At 32.7% G+C, this 16769-nt stretch overlaps 3 protein-coding genes across 6 annotated transcripts; 1 reads left to right on the forward strand and 2 right to left on the reverse strand.

Annotated features, from left to right (window-relative positions):
- Positions 1 to 252: 252 nt before the first annotated feature.
- LOC114419282 (verprolin-like) lies at positions 253 to 2025 on the reverse strand. The gene has a single exon (XM_028384922.1). It carries the CDS (start codon positions 2023 to 2025, stop codon positions 253 to 255), a length of 1773 nt encoding a protein of 590 aa, XP_028240723.1.
- Positions 2026 to 3646: 1621 nt separating this feature from the next.
- LOC114418146 (60S ribosomal protein L18a-like protein) lies at positions 3647 to 7045 on the reverse strand. Of its 4 annotated transcripts, XM_028383334.1 has the most exons (5): positions 6885 to 7045; positions 5341 to 5376; positions 4767 to 4893; positions 4556 to 4673; positions 3647 to 4382 (listed from the first exon to the last, which is right to left on the reverse strand). In XM_028383334.1, the coding sequence occupies exons 3-5, from the start codon at positions 4883 to 4885 to the stop codon at positions 4329 to 4331; spliced, it is 291 nt and encodes a 96-aa protein (XP_028239135.1). In that variant the 5' UTR covers positions 4886 to 4893; positions 5341 to 5376; positions 6885 to 7045; the 3' UTR covers positions 3647 to 4328. The 4 variants fall into 4 exon arrangements, with proteins under 4 accessions (XP_028239135.1, XP_028239134.1, XP_028239137.1 ...); XM_028383333.1 differs by lacking the exon at positions 5341 to 5376 and having other exon boundaries at positions 6885 to 7044; XM_028383336.1 differs by lacking the exons at positions 5341 to 5376; positions 6885 to 7045 and adding an exon at positions 6323 to 6530.
- Positions 7046 to 10169: 3124 nt separating this feature from the next.
- Positions 10170 to 15816, forward strand: LOC114419285 (U-box domain-containing protein 35-like). Its single transcript, XM_028384927.1, has 8 exons — positions 10170 to 10344; positions 10914 to 11011; positions 11133 to 11260; positions 11703 to 11945; positions 12490 to 12763; positions 13091 to 13192; positions 13451 to 13879; positions 14925 to 15816. The coding sequence occupies exons 1-8, from the start codon at positions 10170 to 10172 to the stop codon at positions 15669 to 15671; spliced, it is 2196 nt and encodes a 731-aa protein (XP_028240728.1). The 3' UTR covers positions 15672 to 15816.
- The last annotated feature ends 953 nt before the right edge of the window (positions 15817 to 16769 follow it).

Raw genomic sequence — 16769 nt, forward strand, 5'->3', positions numbered from 1 at the left:
GAATAACAATCAAAATCTTACACAAGTCGCATGCATAACCAACTCCACCCAAAAAAAAGAGCACTGCAACAACTACAAGTCAGAATTCTCTTATACAAAATCCACTCCTCCCATTCCTCTATATGAATTTAAACCCTATGTATGTGTGTGTGTGTGAACAATTAACTCTCAGAAAAACTGTTTAAAAAAATCAAATAAATAGTTTAGATAAACTAAGCAAAGCATCTCCTTTGTAACTCCAACTTGGTCTAGCTAGTTCCATTCATGGTTTGGTGAAGGGGCTAGATTGGACCTCCCAATCCCCTGCCTCTCCTTCATGGAGTTCATCTTCGCCATCCTCAAACCAGCCCTGAAGCTCTCAATGAAGTTGTGAGCCTTGGTATCAACATCAGGGCTAGGACAGAACAATGAGGGTGCACTCACACTTGCAGAATCTTCACTGTCTTTGGCAAAAGGACTATTGACTTGGCTTGTTTCATCATGAGTACTAGTTGTCGGTGTGTCCACACTAACTTCATCCAAATCATCAGGTGATCCACTACGTGAACTACCCATGCTGTCTACCCTAACAAAGTCACCCTGCACCCGGAACTTCCACCCCGGCAACTTGAACGGCGGCAGTGGTGGCGGAGGAGGAATAGGGTTTAATGGTGACTCATTGCCAGCCATCGTCACATTATCTTGCAACCTAGAGGAAGAACCATGATCCCTCTTGTTTGATACGCTTGTTGTTGTTGTTGCCACAGAAGCAATGTGACGGTTTTTGTGTTTCCCTTTCTTCAAAGAAAACAAGTTCTGAAAAACCTTAGGTGGTGGCAGTGGCGGTGGTGGAGGGGGTTGTGAAAATAATGATTCAGAACCTAGAATGATATCAAAATTTTCAACGCTTCTTTGTCTTTGTTTCTTCTTCTTCCCTCTTAAAGATATCAAAAATTCTTTAGTAGCACTCCCTCTTTTCTTCTTACCCGACACTGTCCTCGCCTCCTCCGCAGGCAACGGCGGCGGAGGTGGTGGAGGTGGGGGTGAACTCTTCACAACGGAATCATTTCCTTCCGGCTTGGCATTTCGTCGAACTCCTCTCCTTCGTGTCACCGGCGGCGGCGGAGGTGACGGCAGCGTTTGTGAATTCTGCTCATCAAAATCGTTTGTTTCGCGTTTCTCCATGGTTTCTGGCTGATATGTTCGCTTTGCATTTCGTCGAACACCTTTGGTTATTGTCACCGGCGGCGGTCGTGAATCCATCACAGGAAAATCATTTGTTTCATGTTTCTCAACGGCTTCCGCTTGATATGTTCGCTTGACATTCCGTCGAACACCTTTTGATCTCGTCGCCGGCGGCGGCGGTGAAATCTGCGCATCTAAATCTTCCTTTTTATGCTCCTCGACGGTTTCCACTTGATATGCTCGCTTGACATTTCTTCCAACAGCTTCCATTCCCTGTTGCGGCGGCGATTGCGGCGGCGCAGTGGCAACATTATCAATTCCTATTTCCTTTTCTTCTTCTTCTTCAGTCTCAGTTCTCATGTTCCGGTGCCGGAGAAGGTAAGTATCATCATAAAACCGGAACCTTTCATCGGCGGCGATCTGTTGCCGCAGATCGGGGTAGGAATTAAAGCTCCTCAACCTATTAAACGATCGATTATGAATCTGAGAGTAATCGTTTTGGTACCATGCTGATGGTGGCGTTGAAGGGTTCGAGAACGTTCTGCGAGAGCGCGGAGTTAGGGTTTCGGAGGTGTTGTTGTTTCTGCTGAGGAAGCCGCAAAAAATGGCGAAGAGAACGAGTACGAGGTTGAGGGAGTCCCAGCTGTTCTTAACTGTACGAGGTTTGAAGATGTTGGAAGCGAACGAGTGCAACGTCGGAACCACGATGAGCGAGAACACCAGCACGAGTACGAGGAAGAGTACGAGGAGGGAGGTGGAGGTGAGCAACAGAGAGTAAGAGCGGCGAAGACGGCGGCGGTTTCGCTGCTCAACCGCCCAGAACGGTGGCATTGTCCACGTGTTACCCTCTTGTTGGTCCATTTTGTGTAACAAGAATATGTGTGCGTGTCTTTATGAAAGTGAGCTTTTGTTGATTGATTGAGATACTTTTTTCTCTTGCTTTGTGTGTTGGGTTGGTTCACTAACGTTGTTCTGCTTTTTTTGTGTGTGTGTGTGCTTTTGGGGTGATTTGATTTGTTAGGTTAAATATTAGTTGGAACGTGAAAATGAGCATGGGAAACTGCTGGCAATTCCGTGTTTTTTGTCGTTTAGTGGAATGTGACAACCTAGTTACAGAGAGAACAGGGGTAAAGCATGTGAGCATTTTGAAACTGAGAGGAGTTTGATTTGTAATTGAGCTTGACTTGACCCTATGGATTAAGTTTTGTCTATTTCAATAGAGGGATTTTTTTTTATCTAACATGCCCCATGAGACGTAATCAATGCATGCCTTGAAACGTGCTAATTGTACATCATGCATGTAACAATTTCTTCATACATTGAATGGAAGGGAATTGAATGCAAATACCATGAAAGCCCATTTCCCTTTCCTTTGAAACTGACGTTTATTTAATTGGTATTCCGTTATCATTGTTTTCATCGAGACAACCTATATTAACAAAAGGAGTAATGCTATTTATACATCTCATATTTTAGATGTCATATTGATACTTTTTATGTGATTATTTTTTTTATCACATCGAATACTTATTGCATTTATCATTGTTTTCTATTATTTTTTTTCTCTTTAGGTATATATTAACATATAAGGTGTCCAGGAAACATTTTTCTAACAGAAGATCGGGATTTTGTACGGATAAGACATGTAAAAAAAACAGAGCTTTTCACACACCAAAAAAATAGTTTGAAAAGAGCCCATAGACATCTTGGGAGAAAGCGCGTCGTTATGTGATTATTGTTGTAGGTATCAACAACTTAAAAATTTTGTTGCTTGTGCTAAAAAAAATCAGCTTCTTAATTCTTATTAATGATTAGGCAGGGAAATGTTATTTGTACAGTTAAAGTAAAATTAGTATTTTGTTTCTTTTGGGATCATCTAACAAAGTATTTCTTTCAATAGAGTGTGTGTTTGCACTCTTGTTCAACTACATTCAACAATATCAAGTTAACGTAAGAAGAAGGTTCACGTTCAACTTGTCTCCAAAAGTTTAATTCAAGTAAATCAAACACATGTTATAAACACCTCTAACATGTCTTTTTACATGGCTTAGACATTAGAATATATATATATATATATAAAAGTTTAATTGTCATGTATTGTAAATGTAAAAAAATCTACATTACTGATTAGGAATTACTATTAATATAATTTTTAAAATAATTATTATAAAAATCAATAAACTTATCATCCGATAATTAATGATTTATAATTAAATGGCAGTGTAAAATATTATTGTATAACTTATTTTCTCGTTATATAATATAAAATGTACTTTTACTTAAATTTTTTTATTTAGAGTAAAAAACAAAAAGTACATTCTCCAAGCCACTACTCCACCAAAATTGCACATTAACCTATTATAAAAAATAAAAATTCAAAATTAGAGTAAGGTCAAACAAAAGTGTTGTTCTTTGAGCGATAGACAGAGATTCTTGATACTCTCCACGTATGTTTGAATCATGTCATACCAAAGTTATTAGGTGAATCACAAATAGCTGAAATGCAATTGCAATTAAAAGGTTAGATAGCAACTGCAAATATTCATGACCAAGCGTTGACACATCAAGTACTTTACACCTGTTTTGACTCTTGAATATTTCTCATTTTGAAGTACTTAGCAAAAATGCAACTTCTACTTGAACGTGAACAATATGAGGGTTGTTCTAAAGGAGATCAACTTTCCATTTAGGTGTCTTCCTCATGCACCAGATACCACCACCTTCACCCTGGATCCAAGTGGAGAACAGCACATAAAACCAGGCTTTCATATGATCAAACACCAGCAGCAGTATATTTTCACTTTTTTTTTCTAATAAATTAATGATAGTAACTAGTTACCAACACCAAGACACATACACACCAAAATAAGTTAACTGAGCCATCATTTTGGATAAAATCCGAGTTACGTCATCCTTTTCTATACACAACTCCAAGAAGGGAAACAAAAGCAGCTCTACATCCACATAATGGAATGGAACTAGCTTTGTACCACCTTTGGTGCTTTGGTACCTATTTTTCTTGATGATCAAAAGTGATCATAAGAGCTTGATCTACCGTGGTCTGTGGGTGCATCAGGCTTGCCTTCTTCGTGTAGGGGCTGATATTAGAAGTGATTTTTTTTTTTTTGTCTCCTTAGCTAGACATGGGCTAGTAGAAAGTAAAATTACAAGAAAATAACAGCTACTGTTACCACCGCAGCAATTGTGAAAACTAGAGCCTGCAACACCAATAACAATGTATTGAAACAAGAATAAAAACAATCATTCCAATGACATGATAAATTAGATATGGCAAATGAAACAACAGAATATACTTCAAAGAGGATAGCCTGCAAAGAAGCAATTTATATGCAAAACAAAATGTATATTTATTCTTAAGTACAAGACTTACAGCAATTGCAGAAGCAGCAAGCCCAGCCCGCTCTCTCGGATCCTTATGATAGTAATTTCCGAAATAGAGAATTGTAGCATAATACCACATCGGCGGGCAAACAAATCCTAGCAGAAGACTGGCAAGAAAAGGAGGGGAGGAGAAGATGCAAACATCAAGCTATGCAGGCAGAAGAAATTGAAAAAGAGTAAATCCGTACAAAATTACTCACGAGAACCATCCAATTCCACAGCCAAAACATGGAAGCGGCTTGTCAAATTTTCCCAACAGTGGGTTCTCTGTATCCCTGGTAGGAGCATACTTGCCTTTTCTTTGGTCAGCTGTATCCATCTAGAGCCCTGTGTATATTAAACTCAACTTCAGTTTAGTTTTTTTCACACATAAAAGAGGAATACTTGCACATTTGAGTGTTTTTCTTTACAACAAGGTCTTAGCAACAAACCATGGATATGGGAATAAATTGAAAGAAACAAGGAAAAAAAAAGGTCAAGATGAGAAGTAGATGTCCTCATGATCGCTACCAAAATAAAAAGAATACTAAATAAGAATAGCATTAGAACATAATGAAAAAGAGATACAGCATTTCATTCCACGGAAAAAAAAAACTAAATGCAATGAGATAGTCATGAACTTTTAACTATGCATTGACAAAGAGGTTGAGATAAGTTTTGTAATGAGATAGTCTCAGGGTAGGTTTGGATTTATCCTTATCTTTCTATTGTTATTTATCTTTATGTGTTTCCTTTATCATCTGTGATGTTGAGATAGGTCCGTTAAAACCTTACCTCCTCTCTCTCTCTCTCCATATTTGTAATGAATTTCTGCCGAAATAAGGAAAAACATCAGTATTCTCCCTACTTTCTATAAAAATGACTTCTAAACTGTACATAGTTTGGCACAAATCCGTCAAATTCAGAAGCTCATTTCTATCTCAATGATTAACACAGGATTTGCATACTCTATTTCACTACCCGTAAGAAGATAAGTGCAGAAGTGTTTAGGGTAATTGATTCAATAGTTTTTGAGGCATTATATATGGTAATATAACCCTCAGCAAAAAGAAAGCAGACACTAAATACTAATGATTAGATAGTGAAATTATTATATTATGTGTTTTTTAATACAACGCTAGCACCATATTCATGCCTCTTGTATGGCATTTGCAAACAAAATCATACAGCCATCATGGCAGCATCAGACAATAGCAGGCTAGACTTTCAGAGCACAATTCCAGTATTCTACCTACCAGGAGCCACTAAAATAGAAGAACATCTAGCAGTGTTTAACTTACACAAGAAATCAAAATATTCAAAATCAATTTGGAATCTTAAGAGGTCATTTTAAACAGTATAAGCAGACATCCAAACAAACTAGACAAATTGCACTTTTCACATGATAACTCAAAACAAAATGATATGGAATTCCAGCATTTCACTAAAAAGTACCCTTCAGACACAAGCTGGCCTCCTTATAAATTTCACGTGACTGGAGGGGACAGTTTCAGACCAAGATTTTCCATTCCTAAATTATAATCAGTTCCACATCTAAGTGGTAGACCATCCACAGATTGAAGATAGATGCTTGATAAAGGATCTAGGGCTTAGCTCGGAAAAATGGGATGATCAAATTAACAAATTATTGATGTGCAAAAGCCAACTCTGACCAATGAAAGCATCTATTTATTGTTTTCAACATCAGAAAACATCTGATTCATCTGCAGTGAGTAAAAAGATTGCACACAGCAGAAAGTGAATTATGAGTAGTTACTTCAAGTGGTCTTCAACATAACCAAGCATGCAAGCAATGCCCAATTATGATTTATGAACGCTAAATATGGTTTAGCTTTGGTTCCTTATGCGAGCTGGAGGATCCATCACTTACAAGGCAAAGCAAGGAAACACTCGCATCACCCAATTTTCACAATTACTGAAATTCTAGTTCTAGACACTAAAAAAGAGTTCTGGGGGGCACAATTACCAAAATCACAAGTCAAGCATAATTATGCACAAACTTCAGAATCAATGCAAGAATAAAGAGAAGAGAACCACACTGAAATCAGCACTGCCTTAGAAGTAAAGTTATTAGCTCAAACAAACTATATTTACAAAAAAAAAAAAACCTATATAAAAAAAATTAATGCTTTCTGCCAAAAGCCTTCTATACAATAAAAAAATTAAAATTTAAAAAAAAAATCACCAAAATATTTGAAAACAGCGACGAGCCATGTTTCATTAACGGAATTGCTTCAAACCCATCTTCTAATTTTCCATCTCCCACTCCCCCAGAAGAAATTTTTTTAAAAAAAATTGCATAAAAATTAAAAATTTACCTTTGAATTCAAAGAAGAGGAAAATGAGAAAGAGAAGAGTTTCTGAAGAAGAAAAAGGAAGCGGTTGTGTTCTACATGGCGGCGTTGTTGTTCATATGTTGGGAACCGTAAGTGGATAGTACAGACTGAGTGGTAACTCTTGCTTTTTTCTCGATTTAGTTGCTGTAACAAAATAAATATTAAATAGTGTGTGGCTTTTGTATCCGAATATACGACGTCGTGTTCTGATTTTTCTTTTGTTTTTTTTTTTCAAGTTGACAGAATAAATTGGGATTTAATTTTGAACTATCGGGTTAATATTCTGTTGAAGTAACAGTAAAATATTCTACTGATTGCATATTAGAAGAGAATCGGAATTTGAAATTTGCAGGAAAAAAAAAAACATAAAGTAAGACTGATAATTGATAAGTGTAATTTAAAATTAAGTTATTTCCAAATAGATAAAACTTCATTTTTATAGATAAGGAATTAAGAATAGGAGATGGATGATGTACATTATTGGCATATCGTTAAAATTATAGAAATTATTTAAAATTTTAAATTGTTTTAATATTCATAAGTAACACATTATAAATAAAAATACTATATTCATAAATTCTATGTGATTTTTTAAAATAATAATATTTTTTATAATATAATTTTTTAAATTAAATATTTATTTGAAATTGATATCCCAACTTTGAAAGAAAAAATGTTATAAAGATTTTTATTGTGTATTTTCATGTAATCAATTCATATGTTTTATAATAGTATTATTCAATTATTCAATCCTAATAAAACAATCGCTTTCTTATATATATTTATACTTGTGAGATGTTTGATAGGTAAATTTTTCTTTTATACCCATAAATTATGAATCCTAAGAATCAAGTTTTTTTGGAATGAAAAATATTATTTGAATAACTATTGGAAATCTTTAAATAAATTTTCTAAGAATAAAAGAATTATATGATATTTTTACCAATAACTTTAATTATGCCACATTAAAGAATTTAATAAAAATAATATGATGTTTTAATTATAGTAAATCAAAATTAAATTTGGAAAGGTATGATTCTCACTCTTTTCACGATAATTTTTTTTGAGAACGTGAGTTAAAAATGATTCTAATAAATTATATTTTTTTAGAATATGCTTCTTAAAAATAAGTGAGAAAAATGAGAAACTAAATTTCAAGATTCATACTAAATATTCTGCTAGAGCTAAAAGCTAAAAAAGCAAAGTCAGTATCTCTCAGTATGTTATGGGAGAGAAGGATAAAGGGTAAAAAGTGAAAGGCAAAAAAAAAAAAACTATTCTTAAGAAAGCAAGCACTCATCTCATTTACCATTTTGGTCCAACTAGCTTATAAACTAATCAAAATACTTATTTTAGCATTTAGATTTTGAGGGTTTGCGTAATTCAAGAGGTTCTTCTTCCTTTACACCTACTTTAGCTAAAAAAAAAGCATAGTATAATTTTTTTGATAAGCATATTATAATTTGCCTTCTAACAAGTATGCTAGAGTGTAAATTGTCATTCTTTACCCGAGAACATAGATTTTATCAAAAACTTCATTTTTGTTAAAGTGATATTAAATACTATATTTTTAAAAAATATTTTTTTAGGAGAATAAAAAATATATTAAATAATATGTTATTAACATTTCTTATAAAATATAAAAGATACTAGTAGAATGTAAGTCTTTTGTAAGTAATTTCTAAAGCTAATGATTTTCTTTATCCTAAATTCAGATGTCATCTCCTCACCTTAATTTTTTTTTATAAAAAAACACATAAAAAACTTAAGAATGATTTATCGCAATTGAAGTACATCATGACCTTGAGGCTTTATTTAAATTTTTTTATCGATAAATATTAGTTGTTAATTATTAGTTTTTGTTAGTAATGAAAATTGAACTTACAATTTTTTCTTTCCACCCTTCTCATTTTACCACCAAATCAATTTTATAACTTTTATTTTATTTAAATCTTAAAATCACCTTTATGGAAAAGGCTTTATTTAACAATCATTCTAAGTCCAAGAGTTAATATCTTAATAATACTATATCCGGTCAAATGAAAAAAAAACTAAAAGTATACAAATTAATTATAATCCTTTTATCCTTAATATTAAAATTTCTATAATTGAACAATGTCCTAAAATAAGATTCTAACATAAATAAAATGAAGAAAACTACACCTTAGTTATACGTGATAAAACTAATTAAAAAATAATAGTTGAAAGTTAAAAAATTAGTTTATTAATTTATAAGTTTGTGGTAAAATTAGTAATTGAAGTAGTTAAAAATGTAAAATGACTGAAAAATAATAGAATTATAATTTATTTAAAAATTATTATTAGAAAATTGGATAAATATATTAAAGATAAAAAATTAAAAACTATTTGAAATATTTTTAACGTAAACTTTATCATAATGTGCTATTATGTAGAACGGTTATATTTTAATTAGAAATATTAACATTGAGGGATGACGAAGTAAAGAGCAAAGAAGGGTTTGGCTTGTAAGAAAAGAAAAATAATATCTCGTACATAATACACAAATGAGAAAAATGAAATTTTGTGACGATATAATTAGTATAATTTTAATATTATAAATTATATATTTTCTCTCCTCAAAATCTTTCTAATGTTAAATGATACGCAAAAATGAGAGGAAAGAGTAATTTCCCCATTTTTCATCCCTTGGAATCCTCTGCTGGAAATTGTTAGACTAAAAAGAAAAAAAATCCTTTTTTCTCTTCTATTTTTTTCATACTGTAAATATTTTTTAAATTATGAATCTTCTCTAATTTCTAATCACGACAGTCTTTCATACGCGGTATACAAAATAAGAATAATTTACAACATTCATCATAATATTCGGATAATTGGGCCAATGGTCATCCAATTTGACCGATTGGATCAGTCTATTATGATTAATTAGTATAATTAGCCACCCTAATTTTGTAACAATTAATTGTGGGTACCTGTGTGTTGATCACTTGAATATTCATACAAATCTAATTATAATAATTTTCAAAAATAAAAAATGTTTCTGTCTCACTTTAAAATTAACATTGATACAATGATACATCGTTGTTGGATCCAACTTAGGCACACGAGATGTAGTGCACGAGTGTTCTAGAAAATAGAAATCCAACTAATAACTTAGTCCCCGCCAGATCATTACGGTTTGGTCAATATAACAACAAATTAAACCTCTTGAGAGTGGTTCAACCTTGTTGCTCTCTACCTTTATTTTTCTTTTGTATTCTACCCCAACGTGAGGCATCATTGCTCACCATGTCCCTCATACAATCTTCATCACTACCGCATGCAGTCGGAGGAGGCTCCATCGCCATCGCTGTCAATGGTGGCCGCCACAGCCACTGTGCCATCAAATGGGCGGTGGAGCACCTCCTTAAGAAGAACTCCTCTTGCATCCTTATTCATGTTCAGACCAAGACCATGCATCCCCGTAGGTACCCTTCTCCTTAGCTCCTTAACTTTCAACCTTAGATACTTTGTCAATGTTGAATTATGTATGTCACACATGTAATAATGTTATTTACAACACTTTGGCTAATAATTTTAAAGTTAGGGGTCCTTAATATATATGATATTATTAGAGACTTTATGTTATTATGACTAAGAACATATCTAATGAGATTGTATCAACTATCATCTTATAGGTTCTTAAAATTGTCATGGGTTTTTAACCATTAGAGCAAATAAGGTTGGGTTCTTATACATGAATTGAACATTTATTGTATATGCGCAATTATATCTTTACAATAAAATATATTTTTCTATCTCAAAAATTCAACAAGAAATAAGTTAAGAACAATAGTTTTGGAATGAAATTTTGTTCGGATTCTTAAATTTTGGAGTTCTTAAATTTGATGTGGCATTATAGGGTCCTTAAAAATAAAGTAAGAACCTTAGCATTGGAGATGGTCTGAATGTTCTATTCAAATTTCATCTTTCATAACCAAATAGCCAATGCCCAATAGTTTTGTACTATGACTTTTCAAATTTGGTTTGTAGATGATGTTGATGACGTGCCTAAAGATGGTCGTCCACCAACTAAAGAAGAATTGCACCAATTTTTTCTTCCCTTTCGAGGATTTTGTGCCAGAAAAGGGGTGAGTAGTAATAATATATTTCAACATTCCTCATATCAACTCTTTAATAATCACATTTGTATCATAATGCGAATGTAAATATCTTGTTATATTTTATAATTATGGGCATTAATTGTTTCAGATCACAACAAAGGAATTGGTCTTACATGACCTTGATGTTCCAAGTGCACTTACTAATTACGTTGTTGTAAATTGTGTTAGCACCGTTGTCGTTGGTGCTGCTGCTTCCCCCTGGAATACTCTTACAAGGTCAACTTTTCTCACATAAACTCTTGCATGTAAATATTAATTTATTGGTGAGACATATTATTATGCCTAGGCAAATATTATTTATATTTCAAGATGGATACATGGCAAAATTTTCATCATAAACCATTGATAACTGCCAGGAAAGAAAATCAATGGAATAATTGACTTTTCTTTAATTTGGTGAGATTACGTGATTGACAATTTACACTTACAAGGATTCTCTATTTCTCTTGCAATAGTGAACAAAACACTAACTCAAATTCTACTTGGAAATGGGTTGCATTTGTAATTAAATTTGAAACAACCATCAAAAGTTATCATCACATTTTACTTGCATTCTAGTAGCTAGGTTGAGTGTTGAGCTTTATAATGTAGAGATTGAGCTAGTATTCGAGCAAAGTCTTCTCTTATGTTTTAACCGATGGTCACATATGGTCTGCAGAATATTTAATAAAGATGATGTGGCAACTACTTTAGCAAGGTCTTTGCCAGATACTTGCACTTTATATGTTATATCAAAAGGAAAAGTACAACATATCCGACCAACAGGTCATCATTCTCAACATATTAAAGTCACACCAACTAGATCCATAAGAGACACGGTCACTCTCTTGCAAAATACTCCATTAGTTCATCCAAATAAGAATCTTGTTGATGCCCCTACAGATTCTGAAGATACACACAGGTATGCTTACACTTACATCACAACTACATTTTTTATTTTATTTTTGGTAAACACTGTTCATTTCTCAAGCCTGTTGGTAGCTTTATGGTTTTATTAGAAACCCTTTTATTTCAATATATTTTTGGGGGATGCTTGTTAAAATAAGTTTTTTTAGGTTTTAAGTTTAACAGTCAAGCTTAGGAATGAATTCTCTGCAAAATTTCATTAAATAGAATATTTGTGAGAGTTTTTTTGGAGCTTATTTAAGTTTATAACCTCTCATAAGCTTTTTTTCTAACTTAAGTTTTATGGATAAACATATCAAAATAAACTATTTTTTTACTTATTTTAGTAAGCTTCATAGTCAAGATTGCGAATGAATATGGATATAATAAGTTGTTACAATAGTTAAAGATAAATGCAAATCATTGGCTAATGGTCTTGAGATCTTAAAAATATATAATTTCTTATCAATATGAAAGGGAATATAATTGTAATGGTTGGAACGTGCTTTCATTGACTTATTGTATGTTCTTGTCATTTTGACATGGTCTCAATTGTGTAGGAAACCAATCAAAGATGCAAATATTGGGCGAGAGTCCAGCAAACTTTGGGAATCTTTACGAGAAATAAAAGATTTCATGCTAATTGAAGATACCAATTCACCAAGAGGTCCAGCAGAATACAACTTATCACAAAATTCATCAGCTAGAAGTTCTCCTGGAAACAGTGACAGCACAGGGCAACATCTTGGTCCTTCTTTGCTTGACAAGTCACACGGAAACCATGAAGTTGTAAACTCAGACAAGCCTAAGAACATCGCTTCTTCAAAAAGCCCAGTAAGTACTATATTATACTATTAAAATGGAACTGGTTACTTTATTTTCACATAGTTAGCATCTAGGAAAAAAACAAATTGGCATAAATATGCATTTCGCTATCATAATAGTGACTAAGTTTGCATGCATCATGCATGTGCATTTCAAAATTTATCAGATGATGCAAAGTTTTAGATTAGATTGACACAACTGATACTTCACTCCCTACTTCAATAATTTGAAATTAGTTGAAAGTTTTTTAGTATATCTCATTCAAATACATTTTTTTTTCTCTTTCATGTGTGAATATTTAACCTTTTTTTTCCTTTTGCATGGATTACTTTACAGGTAAACTTAGACATAGAAATGAAGAAACTGAAACTCGAATTGAAAAAAACAACAGAGAAATATGGTATGGCTTGCAAACAAGCTGTTTTAGCAAAACAGAAGGTAAATTCATGTCATTAAGTTCTGCCTAATCCAATGAGAAATAATTACTTAGTCCTTAGCCATGTGATCTCGATTAATGTTTACATGACATGTTATCAACACATTTTTGTCAATTTGAAAATATGATTACATGTCACGTATAAATTTTTCTAAGCCACATGGGTGTGGACCATGTGATAATTTCTCTTGATCTTATGTTTTTTTTAATAATAAATCACTGGAAAAAAATAACTTAAAATACATGCATTTGTTATCCAGGCAACAGAGCTTGAAAAGTGTAGGCAAGAAAAGGAACGCGATTTAGAGGAAGCTAAGCTTGCTGAAGATACTGCATTGGCTTTGGTAGAGGTAGAGAGGCAAAAAACTAAAGTAGCTATGGAATCAGTAGAAATGTCTCAACGCTTGGCAGAGCTGGAAACCCAAAAGAGAAAGGATGCCGAATTAAAAGCCAAGCATGAGAAAGAAGAGAGGAACAAAGCATTGCATGAAGTTGTATGTAATAGTATTCCATATAGAAGATACAAATTTGAAGAAATTGAAGCAGCAACAAATAAATTCGACAATACTTTGAAAATTGGTGAAGGTGGATATGGACCTGTTTTTAGAGGAGTCATTGATCATACTGTTGTTGCCATTAAGGCTGTGAGACCAGACATAGCCCATGGAGAGAGGCAATTTCAACAAGAGGTAATTGTAGTTTTTCTTTTGGCACAAACAAGAAACATGAATATTGAGTTCTAGCAAATTGGATCAATTTTTTGCTGACAAAACATAAAGGCTATTATGAAATAATTGTGCTTACAGAGTTAGCATCAAGTATACACAGTTTAAAAGATGGGCTGTAATTCACTAGTCAAAACTTTTTTAGTTTGTTCTGATCTCATTAAATATAAAGACTAAAATACTACTTGTTATTCAACCATGCCACAAGTAAACCTAAATATGTTATTAAAGTCACATGTAATTGAGATGAATTTGTGCAAATGAATATTTCATAAGGACATTTCTCATAGTAAGACAAATCACAACAAACTATTAATGCAAGTGGCAATTAAGTGAACACCACATAACAATTTAAAAATATTTTTTATGCAGGGAATATTCGTATATAGAACAAAATGCTACTTGTTTAATTTTTAAGTTCCATTTTATTTTACCAGCACAAAAAAGATTAGGATAAGAACGAAAAAAAGTGAATCATTTTTCTTTTTTTTTTGTCTTACATTCATATTTATGGAGATAAAATTCATATCATAATTTAGAAAATAAACATGTAACTTCAACCATGTCACGAGTAATTGACATGAATTTTGTGCAAAATGAATAATGCAAAGACGTTCTTCTGAGTACACAAATGAGGAACGAAAATCACATGTGCAGTTTTGAAAAATCACATGTAGTGATTCTTTGTATGTTGCAATAAAAAAAGATTATAATAAAAAAAGGTAAAATATGTTTTAAGTTATGGTTAAAATTAATATGAATAAAAATTTTATTCTCATAATATTTTAAATGTGGTGAATTTTGTCCTTCATCTTATACTTTATTTTGACCTGATGAACAATCAAATTAATCCACCACATTTCAGAAAATATACAAAGGTCAAAACTTTTTTTTTTAAATATAGGAACTAAATATCAATTTTGACTAAAACTTAAAAGGGTTTTAAAACACATTTTACCATAGAAAACAAGAGTCTTAGTTGTCTTATTCATAAATGGTTCTCGTGCAGGTTATTGTTTTGAGCACCATAAGACATCCAAGCATGGTGCTCCTCCTAGGAGCATGCCCAGAATATGGATGCCTTGTGTACGAGTACATGGAAAATGGAAGCTTAGAAGATCGTCTATTCATGAAAGACAACACTCCACCAATTCCTTGGAAAACACGTTTCAAAATTGCATTAGAGATTGCCACCGGCCTTCTTTTCCTTCACCAAACAAAGCCTGAACCTCTTGTGCACCGCGACTTGAAGCCTGCAAACATCCTCTTAGACAAGAACTATGTGAGCAAAATCAGTGACGTGGGTTTGGCACGACTTGTTCCCCCTTCTGTAGCCGACAAAACTACACAATATCGCTTGACAAATGCAGCTGGAACATTTTGTTACATTGACCCTGAGTATCAACAAACGGGGTTGTTGGGTGTGAAATCAGACGTATATTCATTAGGTGTCGTGCTGCTACAAATTATTACAGGAAAAGCGCCAATGGGTTTGTCACACTTGGTTGAGAAGGCTATTAAAAATCACACTTTCAGTGAGGTGCTTGATCCAAGTGTCTCAGATTGGCCTGTGGAAGAAGCTTTGTCTTTGGCTAAGTTGGCCTTGAAGTGTTGTGAGTTGAGAAAACGTGATAGACCAAATCTTGGTACTGTTGTTTTGCCTGAGCTGAATAGAATATCAAGGATATGGGACTGTGATGACACGCATTATCCTAGAAATTGTTATATGATTCAAGACCATCTGGATCCTAATTAATCTTTGTATGACATGTAATTAAGTGTTATTAATTCTTTCTTGTATAAAAGTTTCAGGTATATATCGTGGGAAGATTGGTTAATAATTTCTCCACATTCATTGTATGCATGGCATTGCAGTTGTTGAATGTTGATCCAATTGCTCCTATTTATTAAGCTACATTTCACAATTCTATATTATCATGTACAAGAACGAGAAAAAAGCATTCTAAAGGGGCAAGTTTTTGAAGATGTACCACACGATTCTTTTGAAACTGCAGAGGATTGGTACCCACACTGCATGCATGATGTTATCTTTCTCTAGGTTAGTCATCAACTTGTGGACTTACACAATTTGTTGACAACTCACCATTACGTGCTTTGAGAGTTTTAGAAACAAATTAAATTAGGATTCATGAACACCAAAAGCTCATTTACATCTTGAGAAAAAAAAAATTATAAATATGATAAGTAATATCATGTAAAAAGGTAAAAGAGAGAGAGAAATGACTGGCGTCAATAATATGTTAGCACACCAACAACATGTGGTCATATATCATTTTCCTCTTTTTAGAAAAACAAAAGGCACACCAACAAGAATAATAGGCAAAAATGTTTTCTATCTATTTTTCATCTCTACTATTAATAACTATTATATTTCCTATTTTTAAATGTTTATAAAAAATGCATAAATTTAAAATAAATAAAAACAAAGTTTGTAATATTTATATTAATTTAATTTTTTTAGACAAAAACTGTATCAATAGAGACAAGTTTACGACAAACATTCTCTTCCCCTTAGTATATGATTATTTTTAATCAATGTTTGGTTTGAAAATTATTTTACAAAGAGGAACAAAAACATCGTCTTATTTTACTTTTTAGTTATATTTAAATAATTGTATTGAAATTGGTGAAAATTTTCATAACCTCCTAGTATTTGAAAGTAAGAAAAGTAAAACGGAAGAATAAAATATTTTCTCAAATCAAACATATATGTTTTAAGGTTTTAAGGTTTTAAGAGAGAAGCATTACATTTTTAAATATTCCTACATTAAAATATTAAATAATTTATGTTTGTAATATTTTTAATTACTTGTTTTTATTAAATATTTTTTAT

Source organism: Glycine soja, chromosome 7 (assembly GCF_004193775.1).
Source record: "Glycine soja cultivar W05 chromosome 7, ASM419377v2, whole genome shotgun sequence".
Lineage (NCBI taxonomy): Eukaryota > Viridiplantae > Streptophyta > Magnoliopsida > Fabales > Fabaceae > Glycine > Glycine soja.